The sequence below is a fragment of the Arachis ipaensis genome, chromosome B5 (genome assembly GCF_059453495.1).
Source record: "Arachis ipaensis isolate K30076 ecotype BB chromosome B5, ASM5945349v1, whole genome shotgun sequence".
Lineage (NCBI taxonomy): Eukaryota > Viridiplantae > Streptophyta > Magnoliopsida > Fabales > Fabaceae > Arachis > Arachis ipaensis.
In genome coordinates this window covers 7822869-7846362 of record NC_142440.1, presented here as the reverse complement: position 1 = coordinate 7846362, position 23494 = coordinate 7822869, and the positions used below count along the sequence as shown (strand labels likewise).

The 23494-nt window shown below is 31.8% G+C and overlaps 2 protein-coding genes across 2 annotated transcripts; one reads left to right on the top strand and one right to left on the bottom strand.

Annotated features, from left to right (window-relative positions):
- Nucleotides 1-15449: 15449 nt before the first annotated feature.
- Nucleotides 15450-17583, top strand: LOC107640053 (transmembrane protein, putative (DUF247)). Its single transcript, XM_016343605.3, has one exon. It carries the CDS (start codon nt 15588-15590, stop codon nt 17151-17153), a length of 1566 nt encoding a protein of 521 aa, XP_016199091.2. The 5' UTR covers nt 15450-15587; the 3' UTR covers nt 17154-17583.
- On the bottom strand, nt 17499-19349 carry LOC107642745 (protein RER1A). Its single transcript, XM_016346208.3, has 3 exons — nt 18845-19349; nt 18112-18292; nt 17499-17961 (listed from the first exon to the last, which is right to left on the bottom strand). Exons 1-3 carry the CDS (start codon nt 19210-19212, stop codon nt 17908-17910), a joined length of 603 nt encoding a protein of 200 aa, XP_016201694.1. The 5' UTR covers nt 19213-19349; the 3' UTR covers nt 17499-17907.
- Nucleotides 19350-23494: the final 4145 nt, after the last annotated feature.

Here is a 23494-nt window from a genome sequence, read left to right as displayed (position 1 = left end):
ATAGATCCACTAGAAGAGTAAGAGAGAAACAGCGTATTGACAAAAAAGTTCTTGAAATTTTCATTTTTTAGTTTACTGTCCACCAACTCTCCTAATTGGTATATGTTAATTCTCTTTTATATAGTCTCTTTACTTTTGTAAGAAATAGTGAACGAGACATACATATATTCCAATGTAGTAAGATATACGGGTGCTGATTCTTTTCATTAGTGTTTTTCAATTTTTCAATTTTTTCTTGATATATATATTTTCAATTTTTCATTTGTGTTTTCAATTTTTCAATATTTTTTATCTTTATTAAAATAGATTAATTTTTTATTCAAGACACAAATTTTTTTGAAGATTTTTTAAAATAAAATAAAATATTATTTTTCAAAACAAATTATTTCAATATTATTTTTATACCCATGTATTTTTTGGATAAAAAAAATCAAGCAAACCTATCAAAATTTTGGACAAAATTGAAATGGATCAACTCTAATTTAAGTTATAATGGTGTGAACCTGTAATTTAATCTCTTAAAATTTTTATCATGTTAATGAATTAACTAGAATTCTATTTGATGCATTTTGATTCACTCACAACAAAAATAAAACAAAAATAAAATAATGAAGATACAAGTTGAAGTATAAAATTAGAAGAAAAAATTTGATAGGTTAAATGTATCATATAAGAAAAATTTTATAATGATTAGAGTACACAAGAATTAGGTGAGATGAGTCCAATCTGAATAAAAATTGAGCGGTGATTTTTCTGATTCTAGCATAAAATCGGAAGAAAAACACCTGAAAAATATTAAAATCAGAAAAAGTTAACTCGATTTTTTTAATTAAAATGACTCTATCTGATATTCTAATTTGTTAAAAAATATATTTTAGTAAATAATGTTAGAATTATTATTTTAAAGTATTTTATTTTATTTATTTAAAAATATTTTTTGATCTAATAATTTACAAGCCCATTAATATTTTTTTATTTTTTATTTACAGATTATTACATCTGAACATCTCTCAATATTGATTGTGTATCATATTTGTTTTCGTTGACCATACATAAAATTAATGATGTAGAATTATTAATTTTAATTTTAGTTTGACTGATTTTAATTTTAATAAACTTTGTAAGATGATGAATTAAATATATTAACAAATATATTATTTTTATTCACAATTAGATGAGATGTGAGGCTCATTTAATAAATTAACATATGAAATAGAAGACACAAATTAAAAAAAAAAAATTTGTTACATCCTTATTATTAGCTTGTTCTAAATAATAATGCTTTTTCTATTATTATTATTACTTTTGCTTCTCATGCATGTTTATTAGCGATCTCATATGGTGCCGTCCTAGCTAACTTCTCTTTCTTTAAATATTTGGTCATGAGACATAACTCAACTTTTGCGGCCATGAACAACCGTCAAGGTAACATATACATCATGCTATTGTCTACTATGTCTCATATTACTCTTGATTTTATGACTTATATATGCTATTTATTCATTTTCAATTTTTCTCCAATGAAAAGTTCAGAAACAATCTTTTTTATCAATAATTTTTAATATTTTTTATTTTTTAAATTTTTTATCATAAAATTAAAATTAAATTAATAGAAAAAGACAAATATCCTCTCATTTAGGATTCTTTGCATTTTATTGTCAGTCATCTTTCAGTCTTAATCTTTATCTTTTTTGTGTTTAGCTCTCACATATACACTCAATATCATCAGTCTCGTTCAATCTTTTTTAATTCTCACGTTGCTCTACTCTAGTTCTGTGTAAAGTTATTTTCTGCTTTTCTACTCAATCCTTTTTGCGTCGATTTTTTTGTTTTATCTTGTCACCGCTTGTTTTGCATAATCTCATTGCGCCTCTACTTTGTTTTACGTTGTCACCGCTACTGTTTTAAGATTTCCTGCATCACTTCTTCACCTATCAATAAGTAGCTTGAGGTTTTAAATTTGTGATTCGGGGACCACTTGTCCTCGCAGTAGTAACACAACCTTTTTTCTCTTTTTAATTTGATTTCTAAAGCAGATAGTTTCTTGAAGGGTGGATTCGAATTGGTATTGTGATTTGTATTAAGTATGTGGTTTTGATTAGGTGGATGAGAATTATATGGTACAAGAGATATAATAGGTTTTGGGGTGCTGGTGGTTCGGTTAATGGGGTTATGGCTTGGTATGTTCAAAGGTGGCAGTGAATTTGTAGTTATGGATCGTTTGTGGTTTAGGTTGGTTACGGAGTGTTTCTGTTCGTGTAATCTAGCCATTGCTGCAGTAGTCACATATGAAGTTGGCTTAGCTAACAATAGTTCATACGTTGAAATAATATTGAAGTCCAGCCACAAATAAGAAAACCAGCCACTCTTACTTAACCCTGTGACTTGGTTTGATAATTCCTCAATTTGGCTTTGATAAGCAGCTACTGTTGTGGTTTGTTTCAACTCTTTAAGGGCTGCTTTAGGATCATAAAATTGATTCTAACTGAACCTCACGAGTAGTGCATCCAAAAAAGAGTCCCAAGTATGTCTAATGTTATTGTTAATCACCCAGCGATACTAAGAGTAAGCAGGAGCAGATAGGTGAAATGAAAGCATACGTACCCTCATGTCAATAGAAACTGAGTATCACTCAAAATACTATCAGGCCTTAAAAACCCACTCCTCTACTCATTCATCGTCGAAGATGAGTAATTCAGTCTTGAAACTTTGAACGACAGGTTGGAAGGTACCGGATCCGCTAATGCGAGAGCCTTGCAGGGAATCTCGTTCTTCAGGATCATCGCACATCCTTCATCTTCAAGGCATCCTTAAGGAGGCTACGAATCTCCCTCAACGAATTCTTGTAACACCCTACCACACAAAACTTTACACCTAGGATGTAAAATAGAGGTGGTGAGGCGCTACGACTTCTAAAATAAAATGCATACATATAATAGTAGAAAGAATATAGTAAACTAGGAGCCTTGAAAACTGGGCAAAACAAAATTCATAAAATAAAAAGTGCAATGCTCCGGAGACGGAATAACTTGCGTGTGAAAAAACCTCAAGATCATAGATACGAGTAAGCTAAAGAGTGAATAGAGAGCCAAGAAATACAATATAACTAGCTCCTGACTCAACCTGCGAAGTCAAAGCTGGCTGGAGAATATATATATATATATATATATATATATATATATATATATATATATATATATATATATATATATATATATCTCAGAATACTCAAAATACAAAAATAAGGCCCTAACTCTCCTTCAACCTCTATGAGGAACAAAATAATCAAGTTTCTTGGAGAGCAAGCTAGTACATATATACATACATATACAAACTGAAAACCCAAAATTCACCGGGGACAACTCCGCTTCAGGGAAATCCAGACGCCTAGCAAGGAGCCTCTCGACCTGCATCTGAAAACAATAACACTGTATGGGGTGAGAACCGGAGGTTCTCAGCATGGTAAAGGTGCCACGCGTATAATAAATAAGGTCTTGAAAATTCCAGAGGCAATCCTAGAACTTCAACATACAATCATAAAACTTAAACTCTAAGGAAAAGCCATAAAAAGGGGTAGGTGATCTAAGTACCCTAAACTTACTCACTTTTAAACCTAACATAAATACCAAACCATTCCACCCTTCCTCCGATCCTCCATCATCCATGAATCAGCAGAGACAAACAAACAAATAGTTTCACGCACAGGTAGGAAACATGTAGTGCAGATAGCAAATATAGCAGTTAGCAGGATGTATATTCAGTTAGGCAATCCCAAATAATGCATAGCAAACAAAATAAACAAATGCACATGATGCATGCCTGTCCTATGGCTGTTGATATCAACTGTCGGTTACGTAGCCATCCCGACATGTTCTCAAGCTCAGAAATACAACATGGGGAGAATCCCCAAGCTGACATAGGGGAGAGAACGCCCCCAAGCTCAATAATATCCATAGGACGAATCCCAAGCTGACATGGGGAGAAGAGACAACACCCCAAGCTGACATGGGAAAATAATACCCCAAGCTTAATAATAACCACAGAAAAAAATCTCGGCTGACATGGGGACTACGCCCCAAGCTTAAGTTATTCAATCATTTCTTACAATTTATCATTTACACTCTCAATACTTATTCATGTCTCATCTCATCATTCTCAACTTCACTTAACTCATTGAGCATACATTTTATTATCCTTGATTAATTAATAATATCAATTCTCAAATTCTTACGTTACTCTCTTACTTGCCTCTTACATTTTATAATACTTGTAGAAAATCACTCATTCAAGCCTTAGCATCAGAACTCGTTCATACACGCACCTCCTTCTTATACAGTTTGTCATTTTTAATCTTTACTTCATTCCCAAGTTATCTTTATTTCCTAGCTTCAACTAATTACTAAGCTTACTAATAAGATCCAGGGTTAACAGGGCAAAAATAGAGGTTTAGAAGTCTAAAATCTGGCTTAAAACACAAAAATCTAATTTTGCAGGAAACAGAGACCACGCGTGCCGTGGGCCACGCGTACGCGTGGTAGTATGAAAAGGTAGCACACGTGCGCGTTCCCTTACCATGCGTACGTGTAGGTGAGAACATCATATCACGTGTACGCGTGGGTCATGCGTACACGTGGTCATACATATGTTGGCTCATCACGCGCACGCATGGGCTACTCACGCATGCGTAGTTCAAAATGCCACGTCACGCGTACGGGTGGATGTGCGTTTTTCCAAAAAATAACAGATTGCCCAGAAAGCTGCAAAACCAGAACATTGTGACTACATAACACATTCTTCACACCAAACTTCCGTCGTCCGTAACTTTCTCTACAAAGCTCCATTTTTCACAAAATTTATGTCGTTCAAAAGCTTGTGAAACCATCTTTCATTTGAAACAAACCGCATTTTCATCCAAAATTTGAGGAGCAAGTTATGAACTACCAAAATTCATCAAAAACCATTTTTTACCAAATTACACCAACCCTCATTTTTACTAAAACCACATTTTCCTTTCAAAGCTCATTTCCACTCAACTCAACATACCTTAACCATCAATCTAACTAGCCTTTAACTATAGCACAATAATTCTTACAACTTAGCTCAATTCCATTACATTTCACTCAACTTTACCAATTTTAGCCACAAACCAACATATTACTCTATATACATATACTATCATCATCATGAGATTCCCCCACCATCATTACAACATTATTCATTATGACAATATATACCAAAAAATCCAAATAAACACCACTCAATTTCCCAACCATATCATTACATTACCATAACCACAAGTCCTTCATTCATCATCATCACACTAGCATATAGAGACACATTTACGTACAACTCACATTATCAATTATCCAACATAAGCCCACATCAACTTATCCATCAATCTCATAAAAACTAACCATTTAACACATTTAACTTACTTCAACTTATCCTATAGTTCTCTAGCCTAAGTTTTCACAAAACCTTAAATATTAAACGCGCGAAACCTAAACCATACCTTGGCCGATCACTATGTTTAGACCAAGGCAGCCACACTAGTCACAAACACATCCCCTCAAGCTTGAGAAGTTAACCAAAATCTTAGCTCCAATCACCACCAAGCCTCCAAATGCTTACTGTAACACCCTACCACACAGAGTCTTATGCTTAAGTCATAAAACAGAGGTGGCGAGGTATTACGACCTCTAAAAATAAAATGTAGTAAGTATAGTAGAGTAAAAAAATGTTTATAACTAGGAGCTTTGAAGAAAAAGGGATAAATCAAAACCGTTAAATCAAAACGCGCGACACTCCGATTGATAATGTAAAAGAAACAGATAAAGGATGAGCTAACACGATAAGATATACGAGAGAGTACCAAAATACAGATATCAAGACTCAGGATTTGGTTTGCGAAGATAACCGGTCCGAGCATATAAGTATATATACATATATAAGGGAACTACCCAAAATGTAAACCAAAAGATAATATACAGAACCTGTTTCTCCAAGATAACCTCTAAGAGGAGTTAATACAATATGTATATATATAAACAGTGGAGAATATAAGTGTCTAAGCAAAATACATAAAATCAAAATAAAGTCCCGAGAGCTAAGGATCTTCGCCAAAATAGAAGTCTCCAGCATGCCTAAGCGAGGAGCCTCACGTCCTGCATCTGAAAATCACAAAATCTGCATGGGTGAGAACCGGAGGTTCTCAGTATGGTAACAGTGCCCAAATATCTAACATGTAATGTCCTGGGAAAGCCGAAGGCAATCCTAGAACCTCCACATTATAATCAAAGCGTATAAATGTACTAAACCATAAGAAATGAAAACAGGCGACTAACTTAAGTATCTTCAGGCTAACTAAATATCCCATTTCCAAATCCTGCAAACCTCCTAACCGCCAACAGTAATTGAGATGCAAACACAAGTATATCAAACAAAGAAATGCACAAGTAAGAAGCAGATAAGACAATTAGGCAATTAACAAGTAAAAATGCAATCAATTAGGCAATCCAGACAAATCACATATAATGCATATGATGCATGCCTGTCCTAGTGGCTGATGAGTCTCATCTGTCGGTTATAAAGCCAACCCGACAAGTCCTGGTAGCTAACCATTGGACTGTCCCTCTGTCGTGCATCCCCAACTCGAGTTATTCACAATATAAATCATAATTTCATATCCAACACCCTCAATGGTGTATATTCACGGGGGCGAGCTCATCTGGAACTTTCACAGTATCTGGCCACACTTACGACATAGGGTCAGCAGAGTATCGAGTCTCCACCTGGAGCACGTGGTGGCTAGCCACTGCTTTCACCCAGGGAAACTCGTACCTCAGATAATTCAGCATATATGCATTCAATCACAGCCATACATTAACATTCATCTCAGCCATCCGGCTTATAAATCATAATTCATAACTAGCCATAACCATCATCACGCACAGCCATTCAACTCATATCATACTCAGCCATTCGGCTCATATCATACACAACACTCCACCATCCTCCTCCGCAACTCATATCATCATTATTAATCATAACTCATCATAATACCTCATTTCTTCATTCACAAGTTACCCCTTTCCTAGCTTCTTCTCAATCACTAGGCATTTTACATTAATTTATGATTTAAAAGATGAAAACGGGAGTTTATAAGCCTGAAACAACATCTAGGAAGATCACAAGCTTGTTGGGAATGTGAAAGACTTGAAAACAAAAGTTTTAGAAAAGAAAAGGGTCGCGTGCGTACGCACAAGGGTATAAAACTATATCAAATATTTCCTATCTTAAAAGACATCATTTACAATCCTAAAAAATTAGAGTACATAACTTCTTATCCTAGAATATATATGGGAGTACTCAAATAGTACTGTATTTATACTTAATTATGGAAATATTATTGATATGATATTTTTGTACATATCTAAATTATTCATTAATATTTTCTAACATATTTTTCTAATTGCAAGAATAAACATCTCTTTTAAAAAAAATTATAATTACTTAAATAAATATCATTAACTACATTTATTCATATAAAAAGAATATTAATAATAATATCAATATATGAATGCAATTGAAAAAAGAAAGAGTTGTACTTATATTTGTAACTATAGATAATAAAATTTGAAAGGTAAAGTATATCAACTATTATATAAAATAACTACTTTGTGAATTTAAATATTGTTTCAAGTAAATATTAATGTGTTAATAATTATTATTTCAGGAATTAGAAAATTAAAGTATAGACTTTGTGAATAAAAAACTTAACATTTATTAAAAATTATACATTTTTTTAAATACTTCTAATTTAATTTGTTTTATTAAGGTTGTATTCAATATTTATATTTACTAATTATATAAAATTAATGAAAAAATATGTTTACTTTGGTTCAAATTATTTATATTGATTTATCTTTAAATATAAATATTTTTTTTAAATTCATATTTACTTATCTATGTAAATACAGTTTAATTAGAAATTATATTCTGTGTAAAAGTATATACATGAACATACAGATATGAGTTACATTATATACAGAATGTGTTGTACATGTAATATAATTGGATTAAAATTTTACATCTAAATACTCACGTCCTCTTGCATGTAGAATACTTATCAATAAGGTTTTATACTTTATATTCTGCTCCGTATTTTTTTGTATCTGCAAAAGTTCTACTTTTTTTTCTTCTAATATTTCAATTTGAACCCACATTTTCTTCTCCTTGAGGTGATGTGAAGGAAGACGTGTTTTGGTTCATTCTAATATCAACTAACGGCATGCCAATTTACAATACAAAAAAGAAAAATAAAAATAAACTGGTATAGATTATGTGAATCTTATTAAGGATGATATGATCATTGGAAGCCAAGATGAAGATCAAGATCAAGAAGTAGTTAACAATTAGCTCGTAGCTATTATAGTTATGTTAGTAGGTGACTTAGCTTAGTGTTGAATAAGTCGGTGGAATTTGTGTATAAATTGCTCTCTAGCTTTACATTCACTTGCTAGGAGTTGTAATCATTTTGTTTGTATCAATGTCATTCTATATTTGATAATATTTTGTTAAATTAATTGTTCTTGCTGCATTTTTTCTGTAGATTCATTTGTTCTGTTTCTGTTACACTATTCTTCTTTTCTTCTAATCCAAGCAATATGAGCTTGGAATAATTTCAGATGGTATTACGAGCTTTTGGATTATGAATCATGGATTCTTCTTCAAGGAATTTCGATCCTGCAAATTTACATCCGTCTAATTCTGTATACAACAATAATGCGATCATCAACAATCTCAACTTCCCACTACACCTTCTAAATTCTCGTCTATTCCCACCTATTGGAGACAAGCTTGGACAGCGCAATCACAAAACATGAGAACAACAAGCCTTGACTGCACTTTGTGGTCAAGACTTATTATAAGATCATCTATATTTTTCAAAGCTAAGGTTCCTCAGCATTATGCTTCTTTAGAAGATCAACAATCTGGTGTTGAATCTGCAGCCTACAAACAATGGCTTTAAGATGACTACAATCTTCAAACATAGTTGCCGATATCTATTGATGCTAATTTCAAGAATAAGATAGTTGGTTGTGTCTTTAGTTATCAGATTTGGAACAAGATTGAAGAATATTTTGCTCAATCAACAAAGTATCGTGTTAAGCAATTGAAGTGCAACTCAAGAACATCATGAAACATGGATTATTATCTTCTGATTATGTTCACAAGATCAAAGGTATAGTTGATTCCTTTGCAATTCTTAGCTTTCCTTTAACATCAGAAAAACATGTGGATGCTCTTCTTGAAGGACTTAACAAGGAATGTCAAATGTTGCTCATTACTGTTCGAGCAAAACCAGAAATTTATAATTTTTGTGAAGTTGAAATTATAATAATGTCATCATAAGTTTCAAAAGCCTGACAATTCAATTGTTTAAGCACATCTTACCCAAGGTTCTTTCCCATCAATTCCATCTCTTAGTCATGGTTATGGTGACGAGAGAGGATGTGGAGGACGCTTCCAAAGAGGTAATAGATCATTTTATCAAGCATCAAGACCTTAGTGCCAAGTTTATGGCCGTTTTGGCCATATTGCTTGATGACACTGCTTCAATCGGTTCAATCAAGACACTCCACTCATCACAAAATTCACAATTCAATCAACCATCTAAATTTACCAATTCTACATCATCTTCAGTTTCTTCACAAACAAGCAATCGCACAACATCACCTCCTCCACCAACTCCTTTTTACAACCTCACTGCCTTTATGGATGTTCCTTCCTCTATATCTGATCCAAATTGGTATCCCAATACTGGAGCTTCACACCATGTAACTCTAGATTCTTCCACATTCTTGTAATCTTCAGAATACATAAGACCAAATCAAGTGCAGATAAGAAATGGATTAGATTTATTTATTACCATTGACGATTCTATGTTATATGCTATAGATTTCAAAAGATACTTTTATTACAATTCAAGATTTTATCCATTCACCTAAAATAACTAAGAATCTTATTTCTGTTTCTAAATTTGCAGAAGATAATGAGGTGTACTTTTAATTTCATACAAGAATTTGCTTGGTTAAATGTTAACATGCATACTAATAAAGTGTTGTTGCATGAATTTAGAGATGGTGGTATCTACAGACTACAGATTTCACAATGTAGTTGTTTCTCTTATTTCTAAGTTAAACAATTTCATTCAACCTTGTATTTTTAGTATATATTTAGTTTCTTTAGAGTTGTGGCATTTAAGACTAGACCACACTGTTATGAAGACAGACTCCTCTATTGTTTCCAGTTATAACATTGCTATTCAAAATAAAGATAATTCTCTATAATATGATATATGTGAAAATTATATGAATGATCACATCATCCTTAATAAATTGTAACTATTATGAAAATCGCTAGGGAAAACAGAGAGACTTCTATCATGCTCCCAATTAACAATAATAATGCTGCTGCTAAAATAATCCACATCAATGACAAAGAACCAGATCTTGAATCATTATTGTTAGAGGTCAATCTTAATTCTTAACTATTAATTTTATATAAAGACAACTGTATGGAAATGATTTATATGTTCTATTCATATTAGATTCTCTTTCTTCATTAAATATTAAATACTCAAGACATGTACATTAAGTGTATTGTTCAACGTTAATATTCGGTTTAATTATTTTAGAGTAATTATCCAAATCAGTCTTCAAGGATTTTAAAAACGGATATTTTAATCTTTAAGAAAAATTAATACATAGATCAATTCCTAAAATTTTATTCCGGTAGACAGATCAGTCTCTAGTTCATTTTTCGGCAGAGTAATTACCCGTATCAGTCTCCAAAAATTTTAAAAGTAGACATTTTAATCCCAAAGAAAAATTAATACATAGATTAATCCCCAACGTTTTTTTATGTCAGACATAACAGTCCCCATCCGTTTTACTTTTACTATATGTGGACCTTTATTATATATTATTAACTTAGTTTTGTGCATGTGGATATGACGACACTAGCATATTAATACACTATTTTCATTAGAAACAAGTAAGGTGAATAATGATGCTTTAAAATCTAAATTAAAATCTTTTTTAAATACAAACATGTTTTTTAAAATAGGACATCTTTTGATTATATTAAATACAAAAATACTGTGAGCTCGAAACTCCTCAACGCCTTAGGCGTACTCCATGGGTGCTTCAAGAGGAGTTCTCTATACATGGAGAAAATTAAAAATTTATCATGGCCACTGTTTTAAAAATAGAAAAGGAAAGGAGAAAGAACAAGAGTTTATCTAGCCGAAATTTCGGTATAAATGCAAGAAATAGCAAAAACGGACAAGAGTTTGTGCTTGTATGGTTTGAGTTCGTGAAAAACACATGAAAAACAATGGAAGAAGAGTTGAAATATGGGCTGGGACGTAGAGAATAGATGCAAGAATTTTCTCTCTTTCTCTCTCAAGAATTCGGTCAAAAGAGTGTAAAAATGTGTAAAGTGTTTTGTGAATTTTGAGGCAAATGCTTCCTTAAATAAAAAATCAAAGTCTTGCTGAATTCATGATGGTAAAAGGGGTTGGAATTTTCGTGGTCAATGGCTGGAATTTAATGAAGAAGGGGCATGCAAACGAGGAAGCTTAGTCAGCGCTTGCGTGTCGAGCTTATCCACAGTTAACTGCAGTTAGTTACTCGAGGTTAAAAACACAGCAGAGAGGGGTTAAAGGCTGAGAAGGAGAGACAAGTTACTTGGGTGGCAAGTAAGAAGATTTTGGATTTCTAGAAGTCGTTTGCGAAATACTAGTCAGAAATTCGGTTCGAAGTAAATTTTACCGTGTGGTAAAATAATTAATGGCTAATATTTATCCTTAAAGGAGTAAATCATGAATGGATGGCTAATATAAATCTTGAGATACATTTAGTTGGGTAGAAATTATTTTGACCACTGATTCCGAGATTTTCGGTTACTAGAGTTTTTCTCGACGCACGCAAAATCGTTACTAAAAGTGAATTTCTGGCTCAAAAAGTCTCTAGTGAAGAAAATAAACCAATGGTAAGATAATATTTATTATTTACTAGTCAAACTTGACTTAGGGAGATTAATTACCCTCGTAAAATCAATTTTGACCATATTAATGGCATTTTTCTATTTAATTTTTCATTTTTTCTTTTTTTTTGTTTTTATTTATTTATTTATTTATTTATTTTACCATTGGGCCAACCTCACTATTTTTTTTTGGGCCATGATTCGGAATTTTGCAAAATAAATTTTAAAATAGCCAGAAAAGCTTGTTTACCGAAAACTGGATTCTTACATTAACTATCTTCTTCAAATCTATTTCTTTCACAGCTTCAGCATCAATAAACAAAGAAGTCCGCATATTGACATCTTCACTAATCTAATCATATGACCAGTCCACTATTTTCTTTTTCTCTCTCTTTCTCAAAACCTATATTCAAAAACAAAAATTCAAAAGATGAAGAAGGAAGAGCACACAGAAAGCAGAAAACAAACACGTACCTCTTTTACTCATTTCTTTCTCAGCAACCTTCTCAAGCAACTCTTAACCCAAGTGAAATTATGATTTGGAGAAAACCATTTGGATTACAAAGCAGTTAATTAAACGAAGTCATGAACGGTTGAGTTCTATCAAAACTGTTCCATCAATCAAATCAACGGTTCAGATGGTATTGAAAATAAAAATCTCTTTTAATGTCATCAATATCTTTCTCTCTCTTCATTTAAAACTGTCACTTTTTTCAAACTATTATTTCATATTATTTTTAATAAAATATGTTGAAATGGGAGCTCCATAACTATCCCACTCGCCGAGTTATAGCTCATCAAAAGTTCAACCTGCTTCATTAAAAATATCCCCAGGCTAAGCTTGGGGGGCTGTGATATGGCTGTTACAAAATTCCGAAGATATAACTCGACATCGTACGTTATAGCTCGACTTAATGAGTCATAACTTGTCCAAACGGTACAGCTCAGAACAAAACATCTGGCCGAGCATCATAACAGCCGAATACAACATAATTGCCTTTCAACACGAATAATCATGACCAATGAAACCGTTAGATACCTCTCCCTACATAAAGAAGGTAAGGTATTTTCGAAAGATACAAGAAATTCACAATACTAACTTAAGTATTGGAGTACCTTTTGCAAGTATACTTCTCCTCTTTTGTTCTTCCCATAACGTGAAACATTTTCAGACAGAAAGCTTGGACCTCCAAGCATAAAGCTCGGTGCAAAGGGTAACAGTTCGACATCGACTACAAAAGATCGAGTTACATCTAAGTTCATTCACACAAGAACATTACTCATTTTAAAAATTTAATTTAATAAAAAGAAACAATATAAATAATTGTATTTTTAACAAATATGTTAGAGAAAGGATAGCTCATTTGCCGGTGAGTATGTTTAATCATTACAAAAATGATATACATATTACTATTGCATTAGCTTTATCAACTATTAGTGCATGGCTTATGAATCTTACATGCATAACCATATAATAAAATTGTGATATATGTGATTTCTTGATCAGGGAGTAGTGGAGCAAGCATAGACCATGGTTTGTTGGAAGTTGGATATGGGAGGTAGTGAGAATGATGTGGAGAATTGGTTGGTGAGGAACTCATGGGAAAGTGATTGGGGTGAAGATGTGGCTACATCAAAGATACAACGCAACTTGCAAAGCACCTTCACTGCCAAGTGTGGAATTGCAATGATGGCCTCATATATATCCAATCATCATCGACGCTCCTATTATCAATTCACCTCATCATTCTAATCAGAGCATTCCACAGTTTCCACTCATGTCTTGAAACAACACGTTTTATTTTCGGAGCATAAAAAAAATTGGGTAAAATATATTTTTTGTCCCTAAAATTTGATAAAAATTTTAAAAATATCCCTAAATTTTATTTTGTTTTAATGTTGTCTTAAAAATTTTCGATTTGTATCAAATATACTTCGGACGGCTAATTTTTCAAAAAATTTAAGACCAATTCAACAACAATTTTATAAGAACAACCCTTAACACAAACAAATTAAGCATAGTTTTCATGCATTATTGTTACATTGGTCTTAATTTTTTTGAAAATTTAGTCGTTAAGGGTATATTTGATGCAAATCAAAAACTTTTGAGACAAAATTAAAACAAAATAAAACTTAAGGGTATTTTTAAAATTTTTGTCAAACTTTAGAAACAAAAATATACTTTACCCAAAAAAAATTTCATCATTTAAACTTTAGGTGGCCCATGATTAGTTTCTAGTGATAGATGATAACAAGCACACCAACTACTTTATTATTTCATGTCCCTTCTACACACATTTAATTTTCATCTGCCAATGTTAGCGTGAATAGATTATAGATGTTCTTAACATTTTGATGAGCCTAACATGAATATTTTAATTGCTTTAATAAAATACAGTCGCACATGTTTGACATCTCAACTGAATATATGCTTATTAAAGCGAAAAATCCTTATTATATAGTAATAAAATACAAGACGTTTACCAAATAATAAAAAAAAGAAACACATCTAATACTGGGAGTACAGATTAATTGCTCATATTTGGCATGGATAATTGTGCTCAAATTAAATTTGAAATCAAGTTTTAGCTGTAAAGACTAAAGAGCATCGATGGGGGGTCCATGTCTGCTAGCTGCACTTGAAGCACGAGGTAGGAACTCATGTCTGAAAAAAGAGATTCATTTAACTTTTGGAGTTAAAAGATTTAACCCTATACACAAAAATCATATGCATATTTTATTATTTTTCTCCCATTTTTTTTTATGTTTAAATGAATAGTTAAGTCACGCTACAAGTCATGATTAATGAAGCTAAGCCTAAATATCCAATGACTATGAATTTCTTTCACGTTTCTCCCACCATCAAATGTTAACGTTTCCGTTTGCCTCTTCCTCCCTTTACTTAATCCATACCACACTTGTGTTCTTTTTATATTAAATATTTAAATATAATAACAATTGGTCATCACGTGCATACGATTTCTGACCATTTTGAACATGTCGAAGCAACTTTAATTTTATCCATTCTGGTATGCTATACGATAGGAAATACGAATTATAATTGGAATAAACTTGGAACTATATCATGCTTGAAAGTTAAGTGTTATCAGAAAATTAACTATTAGAAAGGTAAAAGAAAATAACAGAGAAAATGTTTGTGTATATTCAAATTGTACAAGATGATACAATATACGAGGATATTTATAGTTAAATCGAAATAATAAAAATGTAATATCTTATAATAAATATTTAGATATATTAAATAATTCTATAAATACTAATTAAATAACATTAACTACTGCTATTTATTTGGGTTGAAAGGGGTCCCATATGAGCTGCACAATCAGTTCAGGTCAATTACATAAATCATGTTAACTTGTTAAGAAAGAAAAAAAAAAAAAAAAAGAAATGTTTGGTTTATCTCCTTTCACACCATAGTTTGATTTGAAATGCCTTCATTTTTATGATTCACAACTGAGTGTTCATCCAATCATCACAAAGTAAAGGAAGCATTGAAATTCACTATTAAAAAGAAAATGGTAGCTGTGTTCAACAAAGATCTCTTGAGCTGGTACCTAATCACCCTGAAGCTCAAAGAAACCTTAGAATCTGGAATTCCAGCTTCTCCTAATGAAGGTACCGGATCAACTGAGTTTCCAGAGCAGCACAAGCTTCAGCAGGAGGCTGCAGAACCATTGCAGATTGCCATCAATGAAGATGAAGAGAAGTCAGCAGAGTCTGAATGGGTGATCTCCATGAATGAAAAACTAGAACAGGCTAATCAAGACGATGCAGCGAGTTCATGGGCCAAACTATCAATATACAAAATCCCTCACTACATAAGAGATGGTGGCGATGACAAAGCTTTTGCACCACAAATTGTGTCATTAGGACCTTACCACCATGGCAAAAGGCGCCTTCGCCAAATGGACCGGCACAAATGGCGTTCCCTTAATCGTGTCCTTAAGCGTACCAAGCAGGACATTAGGCTTTATCTTGATTCAATGAAAGAGATAGAAGAGAAAGCGCGCGCCTGCTATGAAGGGCCAATCAGTTTGAGCAGCAATGAGTTTGTGGAGATGTTGGTTCTTGATGGTTGTTTTGTCCTTGAGCTATTTAGAGGAGCTACTGAAGGGTTCACACAACTCGGCTATTCTAGGAACGATCCGGTTTTCGCAATGCGTGGATCGATGCATTCCATTCAGAGAGACATGATCATGCTAGAAAATCAGCTTCCCTTGTTTGTGTTAGACCGCCTTGTAGGAATTCAACTAGGTAACCCTGACCTGAAAGGACTTGTTGCCAATCTAGCACTCAGATTCTTTGACCCTTTGATGCCAACAGATGAGCCATTAACAAAAAGTGACAGAAACAAATTGGAATCGTCGCTTAGAAGCACTGATACCTTTGATCCTTTATCTGATCAAGGTGGTCTTCACTGCCTTGATGTGTTCAGGAGAAGTCTCTTGCGCACAGGGCCTCAACCAGCACCAAGAATTTGGATCAAACGCAGGTCTAATAATAGAGTTGCTGACAAACGGCGCCAGCAACTGATACATTGTGTCACAGAGCTTAAGGAGGCTGGAATCACATTCAAGAAGAGGAAGACCGACCGCTTCTGGGACATCAAATTCAAGGATGGTATTCTGAGAATGCCACGGCTCTTGATCCACGATGGCACAAAGTCTTTGTTCCTCAACCTCATTGCTTTTGAGCAGTGCCATCTAGATTGTAGCAATGACATTACTTCTTATGTGATCTTCATGGACAACTTGATCAACTCTCCGGGGGACGTAGGGTACCTTCATTACTGTGGGATAATTGAGCACTGGCTTGGAAGTGATGCTGAAGTAGCCGACCTGTTTAATCGCTTATGCCAAGAGGTAGTATTTGACATCAATAACAGTTACCTTTCACCATTGTCAGAGGATGTGAATAGGTATTACAACCACAGATGGAACACTTGGTGTGCAAGCTTGAGACACAATTATTTCAGCAATCCCTGGGCCATTATTTCTTTGGTTGCTGCTGTTGTATTGTTGCTGCTCACCTTTGCACAAACATATTATACTATATATGGATATTACAGACCACCACAGTAAGTGTCATTGCAGGGTCTTACATTTTATGTTTATCAATTCATTTCTAGCATTGTCCCCATTTCTTAAGAGAGTGAGTATGTGTGTTGGGCCTCGAGACTAGCCTGGAAAACTGTGGAAGATTGAAATCTGATTGATTTGTGGCAGAGTGAGTATTTGTGTTTGGCTATTACAACCTCCATTTGTGATTATTCACATGCTTGGGAAACAATATTGGTTGAATACATCTTTTTTAGGTTTGGCAAGTTAGAAAACTTAGGCTTCATTTATGCTGTTTATAATAAAATGCGGGAAACAGATTACTCAGTTAGTCAGTTGCATCATATTTAAGGGTTCTTGAGAAGCAAATGAATAACAAAATACAACGTAAAATATATATCAGTATAACCCCATTGCAATTTGCAAATATAATAATGAGGGGATTCCTTGTCCACAAGCTTTGTGTCTGATTTTCGTTATTACACTATGAAAGGACTATCACTAAGGGGAAAGGAGAATGTAAAGGACTTCAAAAACCCCAAATATTCCCCAAAGCTAAAACATTACTGGGGCGTCAAAACTTCCAAAGATGTCCAAACAATTGCTCACTTGGAAGTAGAGCATCAAGATGCCAACATCAATGTCGGATTCTCAATGCAATCTTCTTCTACAATCACATCCTCAGATTGCTCAACCTGTTAAAATTTACTGCAGATGCTAACAAGCCACCAGCAAGGCTGCGACCTGAAGCCATTAAAGTTCAATCAAGCCGAAAATTTTAGTCCATTGAATGGCCTGCGCTTTCAGCCGATGCTTTCTTTCCATCATAGCGCTAACAATAGAAAGGACAAAAACACCATATTAGCTACAAAGATATAATCATACAATAGAAACACCACCTGATGTATGATTTATTAACCATAGTACCAGACAACATCTATGGAATGATGGTTATTTTGAATGAAAAAGAATATGAATCTACCTGTTTCCCAAATGAGAATGGCACATATTTGTATTTGATCATATGTGATATCTGTCTTCTCATGGTAAGTGTGAATAAGACTACCCAGTAGAAAAGGAGTATTGGCCAAAACACTGGAACATCAAACACACTAAAGAAAGTCATCACAAAGGCAATGCAAAATGCCTTCGTGATTGAATACCTGCCCACCAAGGAGAATTAACGAGCTTCAGTGAAAGCAAACAAAACAATTCTGAAGGTATAAATATGGAAGAAATAATTGCTTTCCTAAGTAAACATTGTGCTACTTACGCAACAAAAATACACAAGACCTCATCGGCAATATTTTCCATTTAAAATGTTACTTGCTTCATATAAAATGAATCATGCAATAGAACACGAATGCACCCTCCTTATTCGAAAATAGCATCTTAACGTTTCAGAGCTCATGCGTCATATCTGCATTTAGATTCTATACACGTTTGGAAAATTTCCATAATTTGTTTGAATATAAAACCTAAACTTCTCTGATAAAACTGAGATTTCGTGTCGTACATAAACCCAACAATTATAATATAATAGGATCATCAAACTCTGTTGCGAATTGCGATCATGACCTTGTCTACATTACAAAGATCGATCTCATATTGAATCACATTGATCGAATCAAATTCCAGGTAGTTAATTAGGAAACCCTAAGAATTAGAGAATCATGAAATTGAAACAGGAAAGAAAAGGAGGAAGGAGAGGGTACCAGAACTTGAACTCAGGGAGGCGGCGAACGAAGGGACGGAACTCATCGGAGCCCCTGGTGGGGAGAGTGGCACCGTCGTAGAGTTCCTGAATTCCGGGATCAACCTGAGGGGAAAGGAAGCCGATGAGGAGGTTGAGCATGTAGATTCCGAGGCCGTAGGAGACGACGTAGAAGCCTTGGATCAAGTATACGCGCAGAACGTAGATACAAGCGATGATCAAGGAACCAATCCAGCGGCGGAGCATGTGCGGCGTGGTCTTGTCGAGGAAATGTTGGTACTTCCTCGACACCGTGAATTTCCATCGCGATATGGCGCCATCCGGTGAGAAATAGTCAGCGGAGGTGTCGCCGGTTGATCCCACGTCCATTGGTGGGAAACGGTGGCAGTTGCGACGGGGGATTTGGAAAAATGATAGCGGATTTGTGTTCGGTGTGTGTCTCCGGCTTCCAGCGGCGATGCAGAATACAAGCTAGGAGGCCTCGGCTCTTTTTGCGCCTTAGCTTCACGTTTTGTTTTGTTTTTTATTGTTTATGGGGATTGGGGTGGGTGTGGGTCCGGTTCGGATCTTCAACCGGGTATTGCAAAATCCATCAACCATAGTACCAAACCACTCCTGTCCAAAAACAAAAAAAGCCCCAAACCACTAGTATAGTAGTATCCCATTTTTTTTTTCCTTTTTATTGATTATTATGGAGCTTGCTTGCTTAAAAGAATCGTTGTCTTTGCGTCTTTACAGTACTTAAAAGATTAGTTATTAAGCTTTCAGTTTGATAGATATTATGGTGCAAACAAAAAAAAATTAAGAATTTAATTTTGATGCTAAAATAATTTGTGTATGTCTAAAATGAGTACAATAATTATGTGTTTATTGGATATGTCATATTTATATAGACTATTAGATTATATTAGATGAAAATCAAAGGTTAATACAAAAGAAGAACATCGATGGACTCTAATAAATATAGAATATTCTAGTACATAATTAAATACTTTAAATGACAATACTTTAATACACAATATTTTAAATGGTAACAGAATTTTTTATTTTTAAATAATTAAATATAAAATATATAAATACAAAATATATAAATATTTTTTATTCATTAAGATTAATTATTATACAAGAAACTTTTATAATATCAAAAAATTATGTTAAAATGATATTTTAAATTGTAACATACAAATATAAAATGATTAAAATTTTATTTTATATTATTTGACAAATAATTAGATTATTATATTCAAAATTTATTAACTAACTACTTTTTTTAAAGATATTATTATATAATATAATTTTTTATCAAAATATTTTGAAAATATAATTTATATAAAATATTATATATAATACATGAAAATATTATTTTTTTTCAATTTTGTTTAGAAAAATAAAATAAATAATATAATTCTAAATATATGCCTATCGCATTATATATTTACTTATATTAGTAAGACTTAAACAAATTAAACTTACGTAATTAAAAATATAACATATATAAATATTTTTTATTCATTAAAATTAATTATTATGCAACAAATTTTTTATAATATTAAAAAATTATATTAAAATGATATTTTAAACTGTAATATAAAAATATAAAATAATTAAATTTTATTTTATATTACTTAATAAATAATTAGATTATTATATTCAATACTTAACTAACTATTTTTGTTAAAAATATTATTATATAATATATTTTTTTATCAAATATTTGTCTAAATATAATTTATTTAAAATAGTATATATAATACATAAAATATTATTTTTTATTTTTTTTAAAAAAATAAATAAATAATACGTATCAACTACATATATGTATCATATGTGTGTATGTAATAGTGATTGATATAGGATTGATATATATTCTTTTATTCTTTAATATATATGCCACTTCATGACTCTCTTCTCTAACCTTTCTTATTCATATTTATTTTGTTGTAATATTAAGTAAATAATAATTTAAAATTATTTTTTAAATTTAACATTTATAGTTTCATATATATAATATTTATAATAAGATCATTTTTTATTATGTTTTTTTTTTCTAGTTAAATTTTTATTCTCTAATTCGACAAGACTTTTATATATATATATATGAGAAATTGATGTACAAATGTCTTTCACAAAATATTTTTTATCATGTATAATTTATTAAAATTATATTTTGTTAAATCCAGGAGTAAAATATATAATTTTTTAGTTTTAATATAACAAATTTAATATGTTATTTGATTTCAATGTTACTATATTATTATAATTATTTAATATATAAAATTAATAGATAGTATATATATATCAAGAATATTATCACATATTTTATTATATAAAGGTAAAAATTTTTTGTTTCAAAAAATATATAATAGATAAATACAAAAAATATAAGTATTTTTTATTTATTAGGATTAATTATTATGCAAAAAAAATTTTATAATATTAAAATTATAATAAAATAATATTTTAAACTACAACATAAAAATATAAAATAATTAAAATTTATTTTATATTACTTTGACAAATAATTAGATTATTATATTTAAAATTTATTAACTAATTACAATGTTAAATATATTATTATATAATATAATTTTTTATCAAAATATTTATAAAAATAAAATTTATTTAAAATATTATATATAATACAAGAAAATATTAATTTTTTTATTTTTTTAAATTTTTATTGTGATATTACACGTTTATGGTTTCCACGTTTATTGTGATATATAATACATGAAAATATTACACATTTAATATTTTTAAAATTAATTTTGTCAAAATATTTTTTTAAATTATATATAATATATGAAAATATTATACATTTTTTTAAATATTGTATAATAATTAATTTTGTTAAAATAATATTATATATACTATTTTGAATAAAATGTTTGTTTACAAATATTTGAATAAAAAATTATGTTATATAATAATATATTTTTAATAAAGTTAACTATTAATAATTATTTTTTAATAATATAAAATAATTTAATTTTTTATATTATGTAATTAAAAATTAGTACTGTATAATAATTAATTTTAATAAATAAAAATTTTTTTTGTTTATATTTATATGTTTTATATTTATTTTAAAGTAAAAGATGATACTTGCCATTTTTAAAATATTATGTATTAAAATGTATTTATGTATGTATATACTAATATATTCTATATTTATAAAGTCTATCAATACTCCTCTTTCATCACATCCTTTGATTTTCATTTAATAAAATCTAATGACTCATAAAAAGTGGCGCATCTAATACATACAAAATGGTTAGGCTGATTTTAAAGGGATAAGTACTTTTTTCGTCCCTAAGATTTGAGGTCAAAATCAAAATCGTCCCGACCTTTTTTTGTTATTAAAATCATCCTCAACGTTACAAAATGTTATAAAATCGTCATTTTCTACTTCAATTTTATTTTTTTTACCAAATTATCCTTATTAAATATAAAAATAATTAAAAAATTAAAACAAAACTAACCCCCTACCCCCTCACCCCACTCCCTCACCCCCTCACCGTAACCCCCTACCCCCTTATCCCACTCCCGTGACCCCCTACCCCCTTATCCCACTCCCGTGACCCCCTTCCTCATGTCCCTTTCTTCAAAACCCCAACCCCAATTCCAACCTCAATTTTCCTTCTCTCCGTTTCCGCCGTCCTACTTATTCGTTTCTAGGGTTCGCCGCCGCCGTTGCGTCGTCATCGAGAGGGAGACCTGCCGGCGCTGCTTCTTCTTCTGTGACTGTCTCTGCTTCTTCTTCTGCCTCTTCTTCTTCTGCTTCTGCTTGAATTTTTGCTTCTGTTTGAGTTTATGCTTCTGCTTGTGATTTTTTTATTTTTTTAATTTCTGTTGTTTTGCTGTTTTTGGATCTGAAAACTAAAATTGTAGTTGATGATTATTGAATTATTATTTAATCTGAATTTTTTGTTGATTTATTTTGTGAATGTTGCTGTTAATTTATTTGGGACTATTGTTGTTGGTGGAAAAAAAAAGTGTTGTAAGTAATAAATGGCTATAGTGGCAGTGGTGATGGTGGTGAGGAAAGGGAGAGTGAGGAGGTGCGAAGGAAAAGAGGTGATGGCTATGTTGCTGTTAATTTAATTTCTTACTTCTACCTTTTGCTATGTTCTGTCTGCCTGGTAAAATAAAGAAGAGTGAGAAGTTGGAAGGGGATTGGGGAAGAGTGAGAAGAGGAAGGGGAAGAGGGGTGGGTGTCTTCCAACAGTGGTAATTGCCACGGCGAAGGTGAGAAGAAGAGGGTGATGGTGAAGAGTAAAAGGAAGGGGATTGGGGGAGGGGTGGGGGGAGAGACCAAAGAGATGCTGGAGAGTGGGTGGGGTGGGGTTTTGCTCTTTTTTTTTTAATATTATTTTTATTAATAATGAAGAGTAATTTGGTCAAAAAATATAATTGAAGTAGAAAAGGACGATTTTATAACGTTTTGTAATGTTGGGAATAATTTTAATAAAAAAAAAAAGTCGGGAACGATTTTGATTTTGACCTCAAACCTTATCTTTTAATTGACACATGTATTTAATTACATAATAACATATTAATAAAAATAAGTAGTGCTAAAAAATCAGTGCATTTTGTAATTTATAACCATTAATTAACCCTTATTAATATTTTTAATGGTATGAGATTATAT